General features: G+C 38.9%; 1 protein-coding gene across 1 annotated transcript in view; it reads right to left on the bottom strand.

Annotated features, from left to right (window-relative positions):
• The window catches only part of FAF1 (Fas (TNFRSF6) associated factor 1), a 171,905-nt gene extending 158,212 nt beyond the window's left edge, over positions 1-13,693 (bottom strand). The window contains exon 1 of the mRNA XM_009884628.1: positions 13,655-13,693. Within this exon, the coding sequence (XP_009882930.1) occupies positions 13,655-13,687 (33 nt within the window). The 5' untranslated portion in view covers positions 13,688-13,693. The remainder of the gene's footprint in view (positions 1-13,654) is intronic.
• Between the last annotated feature and the right edge of the window lie 203 nt (positions 13,694-13,896).

The following is a 13,896-nucleotide window of genomic DNA, read 5'->3' as shown; positions in this document are numbered from 1 at the left end:
AGGGAAACGAACACAGGAAACCAGCAGGTTCTGTAAGCAACAACATTAACAAAGTCTGGTTCCTTGTGGGTTTGCCTCTCACCCCTAATTGCAAGGGCTGATTTAAGATTTTCCTATGGCTGGAATACTTATAAGGGCTTCTTTTGATGGACTTCTTTCCATGTTACCTGGCTGTATGTTCATGAAATTTGGAATAATTTAATTGGTATGACTCCAGGGGACACCTGGGCACTATAAGACTATATGCCTTACTTATCTAGGAAGGCAGACTAGAAGTCACAGGGTTTACTTATTTACAATACCTAAAGATTTTTTGCTTTCATTCTACCCAAGCAAGAAACAAAGAAAAAAAATAGCTGAATAGGAATAAAAAAATCATGTTAAATTTGTGCAGAAACAGAAGAGGAAAAAAAAACCCAAACCTTCAAAATATTGCAAAGTAGATGAACTCCACAGATGCAAATCCACATCTTCATTACTAAGCAAGTAAAGTGATATCAGTTGAGAAATTTTTTTTGATTCACAGATTTTATTCAGCTTTATTTTCGTGAGAGACCTACTTAATAAAAGGCATTAAATATTTTAGAAGAAAATTCCTACCAGAATTCTACTAAATATTGATTCAATCAGCAACCAGCACATCCTCCAAGTCACCAAACTGAAAGAAACAAACCGCCACAGTAAAGGTATACCCCTCAAGGCTCATTGATTTGTAAACCTTTACACCTGAAAAAGAAACCGAATAAATTTTTTCTGAAGGACAAAGAGGAAGAAAAGGTGAGCAAGTTCTTTCTCATCCTCTCTGCATTGCCTCTAAATCTAGGATAGCATTTTTGCCCTTCACAGCAGGTCCAGTGACTGTGCAGTCTCTTCTGTGTTTTTTTCAGACCACACAAGAGGCAAATGAATGTGAAGATTAGAAAACTATTGCACTGAATGCATAAAATCAGATTCTGAAGATAAAGTTATTGAATGTTAAAACAGCTTTCTTAGCATCCTGCTTTTCCAGGCCAGGTAAGTGTTTCCACCAGGCAGGTTTATATTTGCATATAATAAAATTTCAGAGCACTTCTCCAAACTTTTTTCAGGTAGCTTTGCAGATTAACCATCACCTTAGTGATGGAGAGCTTACCCTTGGAAAGACTCACAGCTAACCATTAGGGGTCCTATTTAACTGGCACAGTAACCTTAATCACTGTTACATAAAAGCAGCAAAGTAGCCACTGAGGAAACAATTCAGTAGGAGAAAAGTCGGCGAGCAGACAGACTTCAAGGCATTCAAGACAAACCTAGGAGGTGCTTCCAGAAAGCTATAATGCGGGATGACAGACTTGCTCTTCTAAATCCCTTGCAGGGTGGTCTGACCCCGGCAGCCGTAACAGCTGGATCTGGGTTTTGAGACCCTCCGTGACCCCCCATCTCACCAGCGCAGGCTTTAGCCCACCTCCACATCCCAGGAATGCAGCTGTCTTCCCCATCTGGCAGCAGCTGCTGTTGAAAACGCTCCTCCGGCACCTGCTGCAGAGATCCAGGCAGTTGTTACACAGCGAAGCTGGAAGGGACAACTGCTGCCCCTAACACAGAGAGCCGGGCTGTTACTTCTGCAAAAGCCAGGAAAGCACCAAACAGCTGTTGCTGACTCACAGACAGAGTCAAGCTACTGTTGCCCTGACAGATAGTGGGTGGCAGTTGTTGCACAGAAGCCGGGAGCAAATGGCATTTGGCAGCAAGGCAGAATTTCTCTCACCTGTGGCACCATTGCCCGTCTCGCCAAGGCAAAACGCAGCAGTCAAAAGGAGCCAGAAGACCACATTCAGCCTAACAGCCAGCAGCTGGATAGGGAGGACTTAGAAGTCTGCCTCTCTCAACATTTTTGTTGAACAATTCTGTATTTCCTTTGACTGCCAACAGTAGCTATATTTCCTTCAAACAGGGACCATCTCTAAGCTAACCCAAACTAGGCTTTAGCCTAGAACATTTTGCACAACAGGTTCAGGCCCGTTAGAATCAGGCAGACAGATGGCTGTGAATTACACTGTGCACCACTCTCTCCTGTAAAAGTCAACTGGAAAAAAAAAAAAACCACACTCATTTTGTGATTTGGTACCTAACTAATCTCCACACACACTCTGCAGTTAACATCCTCAGCTGCAGCCTCCTGCAGTAACTTACAGCAGATGCAAATACAGGTACCATGCTCTGTCCACATAACAAAAAGGATAAAATTGGAGGCAGACCTCCAAGTACTCAGTACAGCAACAAACTCAGACAACTGATCTCCAGGGAAGAGTCACACCAGTTGTCAACTACAGACTTTTTCCCTCTCGCTAATATCACATCCATCTGTCTCAGAATAAGACTAAGCTACTGTGATTCAATCTGATGCCTAGTCCTCAGACACTGAAACAGCTGATACAGACTCTCCTGTGCTGGAGGAAAAAGGGGAAAAGAGCTTTCTGCCATCAGCCTTTTGTTGCAACTGTAGCTCAGTCCATCTTTTTAATATTTGTACAAAACTACAATGCCCAAAGAAACAACTGCATTAAGGCACCACAAGACTCAACAGGTGAGATCACCTAGGAAGAAAAGTTTTCACCCTTTGGGATCTCCTACAAAACCCCAGGAATCCAGCATTAACACATCTCCATCCACCACAACCAGACAGCACCCTAGGAAATGCTCACTTTTGAAAGTATCCAATAAATTTTTATCACTAGATAACAGCAATGCAACTACAGCGAACTCTATTCCATAAAGATATATGAGGTTTTAAAGAGAAATCAAAAACGCTGTCAAAGAAGAAATATTGTTAAAATCCATTCACTATCCCTTTGGTAACCTACTGTTCAAAAGATAAGAGAGACTAGGAGCACAGAAAACTCTTTTCAAGTACAGGCCACTAACCTGCTCAGAAAGATGCCCGAATTCTCCAGGTCAGCAGCTTAAAAACAAAAACAAAAGACTCAGAGCTGTTCTTAGTAGCATTTGAGATATAGCAAAGGATATTGCTATCTCCTTGCATACTTAGCCTCCAATATAACCAAAATTTAGTTTGCTGTTTTATTCACCTCTTCAATTACAGCCAAACAGATCAGTTCACAGACACACTTCAGCTTCCAGTCAGGTTTTGCATATCTCCAGAGACAGAGAGTCTACAGCCTCTCTGGGCAGCTTGTTCCAGTGCTTCACCACCTTCACTGGGGAAAAAAAAAAATTCCTTATATTTAACTATCATTTCCCTTGCTGCAACCTGTATCCACTGCCTCTCATCCTTGGACTGTGCAACACCAAGAGAAATTTGATTTGATATTTTCTGTTATCACCCATTGTATAGTTGAGACAGCAACTACATTCCCTCTTAGCCTTCTCTTGCAGGCTACACAAACCCAGCTCCCTTAACCTCACCTTTCACAAAACATGCTCCAGCATCCTCCCCACCTCGGCAGCCCTCCACTGGACTTGCTCCACTTTGTCAATGGAGGGACAGATAGGGGACACAGTACTCCTGATGCCAGTGGTCTCACCAGTACCCAGTAGAGGTGAAGAATGGCTTCCCTCAGTCTCCTGGCATACTAATGAAGCCCACTATGTGGCTACTACTTCTACTAGAAGAACCCACAATTCCTTTTCTAAGCATTCCTAATAAAAATCAGGTTTCTTGATGTAGGATTTTTAAACAACCCAATCCTGAGTTTCCTGTTTCTAGAGCGAAACATAGTACCTTGCTTCCTTTTCCCATCCCTTACAAGGATGGGCTCAGTAATCAAAGATAATAATTAGAAGTCTATAAAGCAGCCAAGGGCAGCTCCACATTGGATCTGCTAGAAGTCTACTCAAACCCAGAAAGCTTTAGGACACTAAATCACCTATGACATACCAGTAAGTGAGAAAATTTTCTTGAAAATTCACACATACACTGTTGCAATGGTAATTAGTTCAAAGCAACTGAAAGAAAGCGTAACACTTGTTCCCCCAAAACAGGTAAGTTAAACCAATATGCTCAGCCAAGCGAGTAAAGGCTTTAGTACCGTAATACCAGATTTAGGATCTATGCGTAACTCTCCTCTGGGCTATCAAGAGATTCAGCACATTCGGACACTGAGATTTTTTGGTACCTTGGTTCTTATCGCAGAGTCCCGCCAGCCTCAGGACCACCTCCACAGACTGCAACACCAGCTACATACGCGCCCCTCTGTGGCATCCCCTGTCATTCTAACCTTGCAACAACCCTACTGATGTAATGAGACTGTTCTTATTATGAGTCATCCGTGGTTATTAAATTAACTTTTACTTCTTTCTGTTTCAGACAAACATTTGAAAAAAACATCCAGGCATGTCGACTGAGACACAAACTGAAAGGTCACCTACTGCAAGCATCTAAATGAAGAGATCGGAACGCTTCTCTGTTTTTACATAACTCAGAAGACCATATGGTAAAAATTAAGCAGATTCACCAGCTGTTCGCTTAACAAACAAGCTAACACACTTACCAATATCGGAAATTGAGAAAGGGTTTAGGCAAATATGCCAGGCTAAAGTTTTGCCCAATGTATTTCAAATCCCACCCCCAACTATTTACAAACTTCATTGTTCTACTGCTTGAGCACCACCTCAAGCAAAACTTCAAGTACGGAAGCATTAGTCCCTTCCTACAGGAGAAATGAGGGGTTAAAAAAAAAAAAAAAAGAAAAAATTGCATTTTTGAAGGTCACAGAAGACACTTCTAGCTGTTAGTTACCAAGTAGACAAGAGTGAACTTTGCCCGTGCTCTGAGATGACTGCAAGCCTTCTGAACAAAGCAAGCAGGGTACAAAGTCTAAACTGGTAGCATGAAGCTCTAACCACTTCTTAGCAGAACTAGCTAACTTGGCACCACACTAACCACTTTCAAATGGTTTCCAGCAGACTTTGAACATTGTCAAGACTCTGGAGCAAATTCTGCTTCCAGAATATCATGAAGGCACATCCCTAGGAAGCTCATGAGCTGAGCCAAGACATGAACTCTAGTCTCCCAAGCCCCACACTAACACTCTCGCGTTGAAGCGACATGCGCTACATACAAAGAGTGGTGCTCAAACTGAATTAAAAACCAAAACAAAACAAAAGTCAGTACCCATTAATTGGTACCCTGGACTACGAAAGCCATCTGTCTTTCCTGAGGACTGAAGACAGCCTTTACCCAACAACTACAAAAAGCTTTAGTTAGGACTATCCCAAAGTCTCTGTGCTTGTTTAGTACTTTTATTAAAGCATCCCAGTGAAGGTAAAAATCTCAAGATTTCCTGAGTTGCAGTCATTTTGCTTTTACAGTATCTTATACATTATCACATAAGGAGGAAAACTGATGGAAAACAGAAAAGAACTGCAGGTGTCAGACAAACACTTCTTACTGGATATTAGCAGTCAACTCCTTTCTCCTCATTGCCTCAAGAGCAGTGGAACCCTAAAAACAACTAAAGAATAAATAAAAACCACTTTCTAGATAAGCACATAAAGGAAGAGTACTAATTCATACAAAAAATATTTTACTCAACATTCCACAAACATTGGTATTTTTTTGATAAAGAACAAGATCACAAGGAACAGACATTCTTCAAAACCTGGAAATGGTATCCAAAATAGGGAAACAGAAGAACACTCAAATCCCAGCAAAGCACAGGTCATACCATAATGCAGGCCAACAAGGACTGCAAAAATAAAAAAAAAAAAAAAAAAAAAAAAAAAAAAAAAATTCCTCTGAAGACAGAAAAATTATATAAGCTTTTAAAAGCATCGGGACAGGGAAGCCTGCCAGCAAGTCAGTGGGACCAAAGGAAGAAGATACTAAAGAAGTATTCAGAGAAGGTAAGGGGATATCATAAAAGCTAAAAGAATTCTGTGCACTCATATTCACTACAGAGGAACTTAGGGACCATCCAGTAACAAAGCTGCTCTATACAGAGAACTCATACTAAAGTGTCAGCAGAGACATAAAGAACAAGGCACCAGCACAGATGATAGTCCCCAAAATTTTAAAGAAACTTAAATAGGATATGTTTTTAAACAAAGACTGCTCTTTAAATCAGCCTTAATTAAAGGTTAAATCAACCTCACATTCCCACAGTGCTTACATTAGCTTTTTCATCAATTTTATTGGGGTGCAAACCAGAAGGGGTAAGATTTCTACATCTCAGACAAATTAGACTTCTGTACCATAAGAAACAGCAGAAATTCCAATAAAGTATATAAAATAGAATTAGTTTATACATGAATATCTATGACATACTGAGGAAAAGCAAACACAGCTTCTACGGAGCAAACTCACATATCACAAAACTACTCAGATGTCTCTGAAGAATGCAAGACTAACTCAGGCTGACACAATTTATTTCCAAAGTCTTATAACAAACCCCATTATCAAGCTCTTAAAGTGCTGACTTCCAGAAACTAGGATGAGGCAAATCCATTCAAATTCTGTTTCTTTTGTCTCTTTCCTAAGGACCAGTCACTGCTGCAGATGAGACATTAGGCCAGCTGGATCTTCGATCTGAGCTGATACGGCACCTTTGATATTTGCTCACACAAACAACCTGACCTTTAAAAAAAAATAATGGAGGTGACTCAGTTTCGGAGTTCTTGTCTTTACAAATTGTTTCCTGCAATAGGTAAAATATGAAACTTCTATAAAATAACTCAAGGGCTAACGTACTCTGTTCTAGTTTCAAAACACCTCTTAAGAACTTCTGCTTTAATTAATTATTTTTTGAAAGCATAACTACTGCTGCAGAACAAAGACCTGCTCAACCAGTTAGACATAGAGGACCAGTAGATGACTACTTAGATAGACCAAACAACGTGTAATGCATACATTAGGGCTTTGGTTTCCTCTTTGAGCAGCTTGTTTTTACAACTGCACATTCTCTAGTCAACTCTAAAACATGGGCAGAATTAGTAGGTATCAATCCTGCCAGTAAGCATGTTGTTTCCTTTCATCCGAATTATGAGGGATGAGTAAAATGTTAGGTACTTCCCCAGGCTTTTCAGTTCTTACAGTAGTTAAAAGGACTCATTTAATGGCTGCCCCACAAACACACAAACTTATCCACTGACTAGAAAAACACTAAATCATATCAAAGATACACCTTCAATAAGCTATTAATTCTGGCTTCTAGTGGGGAAATGCATTAAAAGTAGGCTTGTAATGATAAGTGAACCATGAGAACTGCCCAAATAGAGGGGGAAATTCTACCCTTTCAGACTTTCCAGCACCAATGCAATATTCTTAAGATGGAAGATCCTCAGGACCCCTTCCTCTAATCCTCATCCTCTCCTTCCACACAAAAATATGAAGTCAGTAAGTGTATTTACTGTAAATGATCTTTGCTACCAAGAAATATTAGCCACATTTTATTTTCAATGTGCCAAATAACTTTCATATTGCCTTTCAATGAAAGCACATTCCTAGCCTCTGGGAGTACATATAATTAATAATTTCAATATTATAATTAGTATTAGTTGTCATGGTATTTGAAAAAGGATCCTACAGCTACCACCTCTCAATCTGTTTCAGTGACCTACTAACCCAAATACCTACATGAATGGGCTGATGGAAACGGTGACATGATTACTATGATGTGAAGAGTCTTTTCAAGGTAACTGAATGAAAAGAACAGCATAAACCTCTTTCTGAAGATGAATCTGTGCTCCAGTGGTAAATTATTTAGGTTCTTACAGCAGGGCTGTAATGCACACAAATCATAGTATCCTGTTTCTTCTCTATAAATGTCAGATAGCATTTCTAGTTAACTATCTGTCCTTATATAAGATAAATTAGCTGGGTTTTCCTTGAACAGTTATCAGTGGAAATATCCAAGTTATCAGGTTGCTAAGCAGACATCACTCTTACTCCAGTTTCTTACTCGTGACTCCGGAATCCACCTTCAGTTTAAAGACAGAAAGGTGACTAGTAAATCAAACCAGCTTTGTTCTGATGAACATGAGCTTTGGGATTACAGTCAAGTCTAAAAGTATCTAAAGAAATTAAACTATTGATTCTTCAGACACACACATAAAACATATTAATATAATCAATGCTCTTGGTAGCAGACAATGACAAAACAACCAAACTAAAACACACTAAGCATGCAGTATGCTTTTATCTTGTCTCTTGCCCCCAAGGCCATTTACAGCAAACAAAACCAATTGTGTTGCAAACCAAGAGGTCCAACTACTGGTTCCAATCCTGTTACTGACTGTTCAATGCACAAAATTATAAGACGTGATAAAAAACAACAAGGATTAAAAGGAATTCTAATAAAAACGTAAATTAAGAGGCCTCATAGGTATGAACTTCAACATCCTACGGTGTAAGGTTCTTTTTTTTTTTTTTTTTAAAAAAAACACTAAAACCAGCCCTGTTAACTATTTCAAAATTTAGCTAAGGATGTAGTAACCTATATCCAAATAAAAGGTCAGATGAAGCAGTACTGAGCATCTCGGCGCCTGACTATTAGAAACTTAGCAGAGTCCACTTTTACCTAAAGATACCTGGTACGAGGGGAGGAAGAAACAAACCTGTCTCTCCCAAACCCTCATTTTTAATCTACAGACTACTGGATTTCCTTCCAACTACTATTGGGAGAGTTGCAGAGTTCAGTCCAGCTGGCACGCTCTGGGAGCGCCCACCGATTATATCCTACAGAGAGGCCACACACAAGAATGGTCTTGTATGAGCAAGACTGAGGTTTTAAGCTCAGACAGATCTGAACACATATAAATGCAGATATTTAGGTGCCTAGGGAAACTTTCTGATGAAAATGTAGACCTCCGAGAACTTTAAACTTAAGTTGGGGAACACTTTCCAAAGATTTAAACTTCGAGTGGAAGTTTCACCAGCACCCATCTTTTGCAGAGGACCTTGTTCCAAGTGAATTGACACACACTTCACAGAAAGTCTGCAAAGAAACAAAGAACAGACCTTTCTGCTCCCATGCCTTAATGACAAAACAACATAATTTCTTTCAGAATTCAATGTTAAGGATATCAACTTTGCTATTCGTTCAAAATGCCTTACTGGATGGTTTACAGAAAATGGTTGAAACAGTCTTTCCAGCCCCTAGCATAAGTCACAGTCCACAGCAAGAACTAAGGGGACTGACTTGAAGCTATTCCTGTATCTGCCTGCCTTCTTCACCCATCAAATTTTCATACTGGCAATAACTTAGAAGTGACAGAAAACCTGAGCCAGCATGCCAACACACATAGAAGAAAGCAAAGCCCCCTTACCACCCCCCAAAAAAAATAATACACATGTAAATTCTGCACATAGACTGCTAGACAGCGAAAACAGTGTGCAAACCAGAGATAACCTGTACAGAGCTGAAGCAGATAAGTTTCTTATAACCACCAAAAAAAAAATAACAACCCACTTTTAAAATACATCTTGTCAGTTATTTAACAGCCCTGTGTTTCTTTAATTTTAGCCATTCCAGAAGGAAACAAGTTGAATTATAGTTAAAAAAATAAAGAAACAATACGCTGACGTATCAATGTCATGGCCAGTTTTAAAACTTAAAACACTATTATCTAGCATGCTTTCTCACCTTTCTGTAACTGATGGCAATGAGGTTCTTCCTTCCCAATTCCCCCTTGCTCCTCCCACAAACCTCTGTTTTTATGAAAAAGATTGACACAAAAGGTGAAGTTTGAAGAAAAGATATTTTTATATACAAGTGTGTGAATCATACCAAAGCAGTCTATTCCTCAGTTAAAAAGAAAACTGTAAAAACAAAAAACCTCGCATAACTCTGTTTCACAATGAACATAGATGGAAGACAGAAGGAAGAAGAAAACTGTTAGATATCTGTTGTTTCGATGAAAGCAAGGATTATTGAGTTTTGCCATTCCACTCCAAAGTCTTCTCACCTAGACCAAATCTTGAGCTATTTTTTATTTGGTCAATGAAAAATGTGAATTCTATGAAAAGTTTCCTTCTGAAGCTCCATGCGCCAGATATTCTTGGAATATATGGCCACCCAGGGGCTGGAAACTCCCACAGTACTCCAACGCTTAGAATTGTTGTGAACATAGCCTGAAGAAAGCGGTCCTATAGGTGGACATAACTTATAATGACAAAAAGATATTCTTGCCAATTTTAGTCCCCACCTTAAGTGAAGCTGTAAAAAAAAAAAAGTAAAGGTGCTAGCATACAAAAATGTCGACGTCTGACACTTCTGCCAGTATTCAAAGATTGTTTTTCATTCCTGAACAGTTTAACTATGTCTATTTAACTAACTTCAATGCAACTAAAGTTTGCGATTTATAAAGAAAACAAACAAAAAAAAGAAATATCTGTTTTCTTTATAATGAAAAGTGGATCAATACACTGTGACAGCTATTCTCTTCAAACTCCAAACTGCATAGATCATGAATATATTTGTATCATGTGAGCACCTGGGTATCCCACTGGAGATGGAAGAACATTTTGCACATAAACACAACAAACAAAAGAAGAAAAATTGGTAGAAATTATATGCCATTATTCCCCCCAGTATCTGAGGTACACTGCAGCATCACTCTTACAAATTCACATGCAATTACCTTTTAAAGAATTTATGCTACAAACATAAGTTGTTGGGTTATTTCCTATGGTGGTTTTCCTATATGCCAATGACACTTTGTGGAGAAATTCTGAATTGCATTTAGCAAAACAGCTAAAACTTGTTTGTGCACTTAACTCCACTACTTCAGCTACTTCCACTGAAAACAATCAGACTACTCATGTATAAAGCTAAGCTTCTGCATAATCTTTCCTAAGTGAGGACCTAAGAAGGAAAAGTTAGACAGGTTGCTTATACAGCCCACATGCATGAATACATACTTTGTACTCCTTGGTAGCATAGCGTAACCTCATTAAAAAAGGAGAGGGAAAGAAAATAATTATAAACCACACAGAACAAGTTTAAATTGTTTTAAGACATTAAGAAAAAATATTTACTCCATAGTTAAAATACTTTATAAAAGTATTCAATGTTTTTACATATACATATGTATATCTACAAAACATTTCTTAAAAGTATTTCTCTCTAGTACCTCAGAATACAAAAGTAACCTGTTACAACAATCAGAACTACAAGGAAAAACCAAATGCAATACAAGATCCTGCTCTAGTTGAAATCAATGGCAGAATCCCTAATGGCTTTGAAACATACAAAGTCAGTCCACAAAAGCATCAAACATCAGTATAATTATGACTTCACTAAAAAATTTCTTATGTTGAGGGAAAACCCTTTCAAGTTTTAAAAGTTCAAATACCACTGCTCTATCCCTCTTAAAAGTAACTTGGGAAAGATGAGTGTGAAATGACAATGGATGTTTCCCTCCCAATTTAATTCAGCAAAGATTAGCTGAACAAAACTACAAAGAATTGCTTTTAAAATTTCCAGTGTGCACAACATTCTTCAACAAGATACATTACACAAATATAGCAAATGGCAGCAGAACTACCAGAAACATATTTATTAATTAAAAGATACAGAAAATATAGAAGGGAAAATCACGCAGAATTACTTTGCACATAATCTTTTATTTTCCATTTTAAATTCTTAGTGAATGAGTTGTAAATTCCATCAAGTATTTAAAACACCCCAAATCCTTTACCATTTTGTAACAGCCTAAAGATACGAGGCCTAATAATGATTTACATTGTCCTTTACTAATCTGAAACTTTAATAGCATGACAATTGACAGTTCAGTGTTTCAGAATCAGGTAGAAGCTTGAGAGTATTCAAAAAAAAAAAAAAAGGAAATAAAAGGACGAAACAGAAAAACAAAGCTGCCTGCTGAAATACAAGAGGAAAAGGTTTGTTTTTTTTTTTTAAATATGCATTGTTACATGATAAAATATTTCCTAGGTTCAAACACATTATGTCATCCTTGATCCACAAATAGTTTTTGTGATTCCACCGCCCATCTGCAAGTTTGCAATAATACTTACTTGTCTTCATAGTACCAAACATGGCAGTTGCTCTTATACCTTTATTAACTGATTTCAAAACCCAAGCAAAAAAATACTGGAGAATCTCAAAATAGCATTGACACTAAAAACTTGTAAAATGGATACAGACTGAAAACTACTAAAAAAAAAAAAAAAAATCTTATGTCCCCCAGCCACTAACTTAATCATCGTGTGGGATTCCTGAATGCAAACCTGTTTCAGCTAATAATGAGGGATTACATAAGCCTATCTCCCACTAGTATGAGCACAGAATTGGGGTCCTGGTTTCCTTTTACACAGTGTACTGTTACTGGAAGAACTCCTTTATGAAACTCCAGCCTTAGAATTGAGACATCACTTCTTACACACATAAAAATATCTCCAAGCACAACAAAATAAAGGATCATTATAGAAACATTTGTTAAGCATTTTAATAAATATGGGTGTAAGATACTCAGGTACAGAAGGGGAAAACACTTCCCTGTTATCAACTGGGAACTCCGCATGTTACATCAGTGAGATATCAGATACCTTGTGCAAAAGAGGAATTACATAATGTACACTACAGTCACCCTACCTGTAATTCCAAAGAAACACTCTTGTTAAACACACACACAGAGTGAATGGATTACTTTTTTAAAAGGAAATGGTTTCACTGCTAACAGCTGAGAAACAGTCTTTTAAGAAGTTGAACATACAGACAGCAGTTTTATAACTCAATCCAAGAATACCCAGGAGCCTACCTATGTAAGAACAACCACTGCAAATAGACAAAGCTTAAAAAAAAAAAAAATCAGTTGAAAAGCAAACATTAAAAAGATATATTCAAATATAATCTGATATCCTTCCAAGCTGCTTTTGGCTCTCCCCACTATTTCAAATGCAGGTATCTTCCACTTGTTTGTTTACTTGTTATTAAAAAACAAAGCAATATTAAGAAGCAACATACTGAAAAGATTAACCAGGCTCCTGAACACATCACTTTTATTTAGAGAAAGACTTTATTCTGGGAATAAGATCTAAGAGTTTAAAGTTAAATTATAAGGCTTTTGTAGGGAAGAGGGAAGGTAACAAACAACTTTTAAGGGCATATTCTTCCTTTCTACACAAACATGTTGTTGTTTGAAATGGGGTGGGAAGAGTTTTACCGTCATTACAACAGTCATAGGCTGAGGCAACCTTGAAGTTAGTGTTGATGTTATAATGGAAACACCTCTGTTCAGCGTTAATCGGTAGTACCAGCAAGTGATTCATTACAAACACCGTGACAAATCATGAGCAGTGATGAGTTTTGTATCCTCCCTGGCATTTGCCTCTTCCAAGTGAGCTGGCACACAGCTGTCCCAGGGCCTGGGTGGTTGTAAAGGGTTAGAACAAGCAAAGTGGACGAAAAAGCCTTTTTCTTTTTATTAAAAACTGAAACTCTCTAAGTTAAAGAGGACGTTTTGCTCACACACCTTGAGAGAAGAGGATACATGTTCCCTATTTCTGACAGAAAAAAAAAAAAAAAGAAAAAGAAAATGAAAGAAAGGAAAGAAAGAAAGAGCGGAGGCTCTGGAGGGTGGGCTTCACACCCACCGCCCTGGACCTTCCCACAAAGAACAAGCAGCACAGCAACGAGGAGAAAGAGAAAAGCAGCGAGAGGCCACGGTTGTGTGGCGGCGGCGGCTCGAAATTTACCTGGAAATCAGCCAATATCATTTCTCGGTCCATGTTGGACGCCATTGCAGCCAGCGGCGTCCCCGGCTCTGCTCTGACCCGCGCACCTGGAGCTGCTGCCGGCGAGGACGGGGCAGGGTGGGAGCTAGGAGCTCATCGAGGCGCCGGGTTCCTCTCAGGCTCCCGCGGCGGCCCCGGGCTGCCCCACCTAGCAGCTCGGCGGCGGCCGGCGGGCAGAGCAGGGGAGGAGAGAGGCGGGCAGG

Source organism: Charadrius vociferus, unplaced genomic scaffold, assembly GCF_000708025.1.
Source record: "Charadrius vociferus isolate BGI_N301 unplaced genomic scaffold, ASM70802v2 scaffold163, whole genome shotgun sequence".
Taxonomy (NCBI): domain Eukaryota; kingdom Metazoa; phylum Chordata; class Aves; order Charadriiformes; family Charadriidae; genus Charadrius; species Charadrius vociferus.
This window is presented reverse-complemented; position numbering and strand designations above follow the sequence as displayed.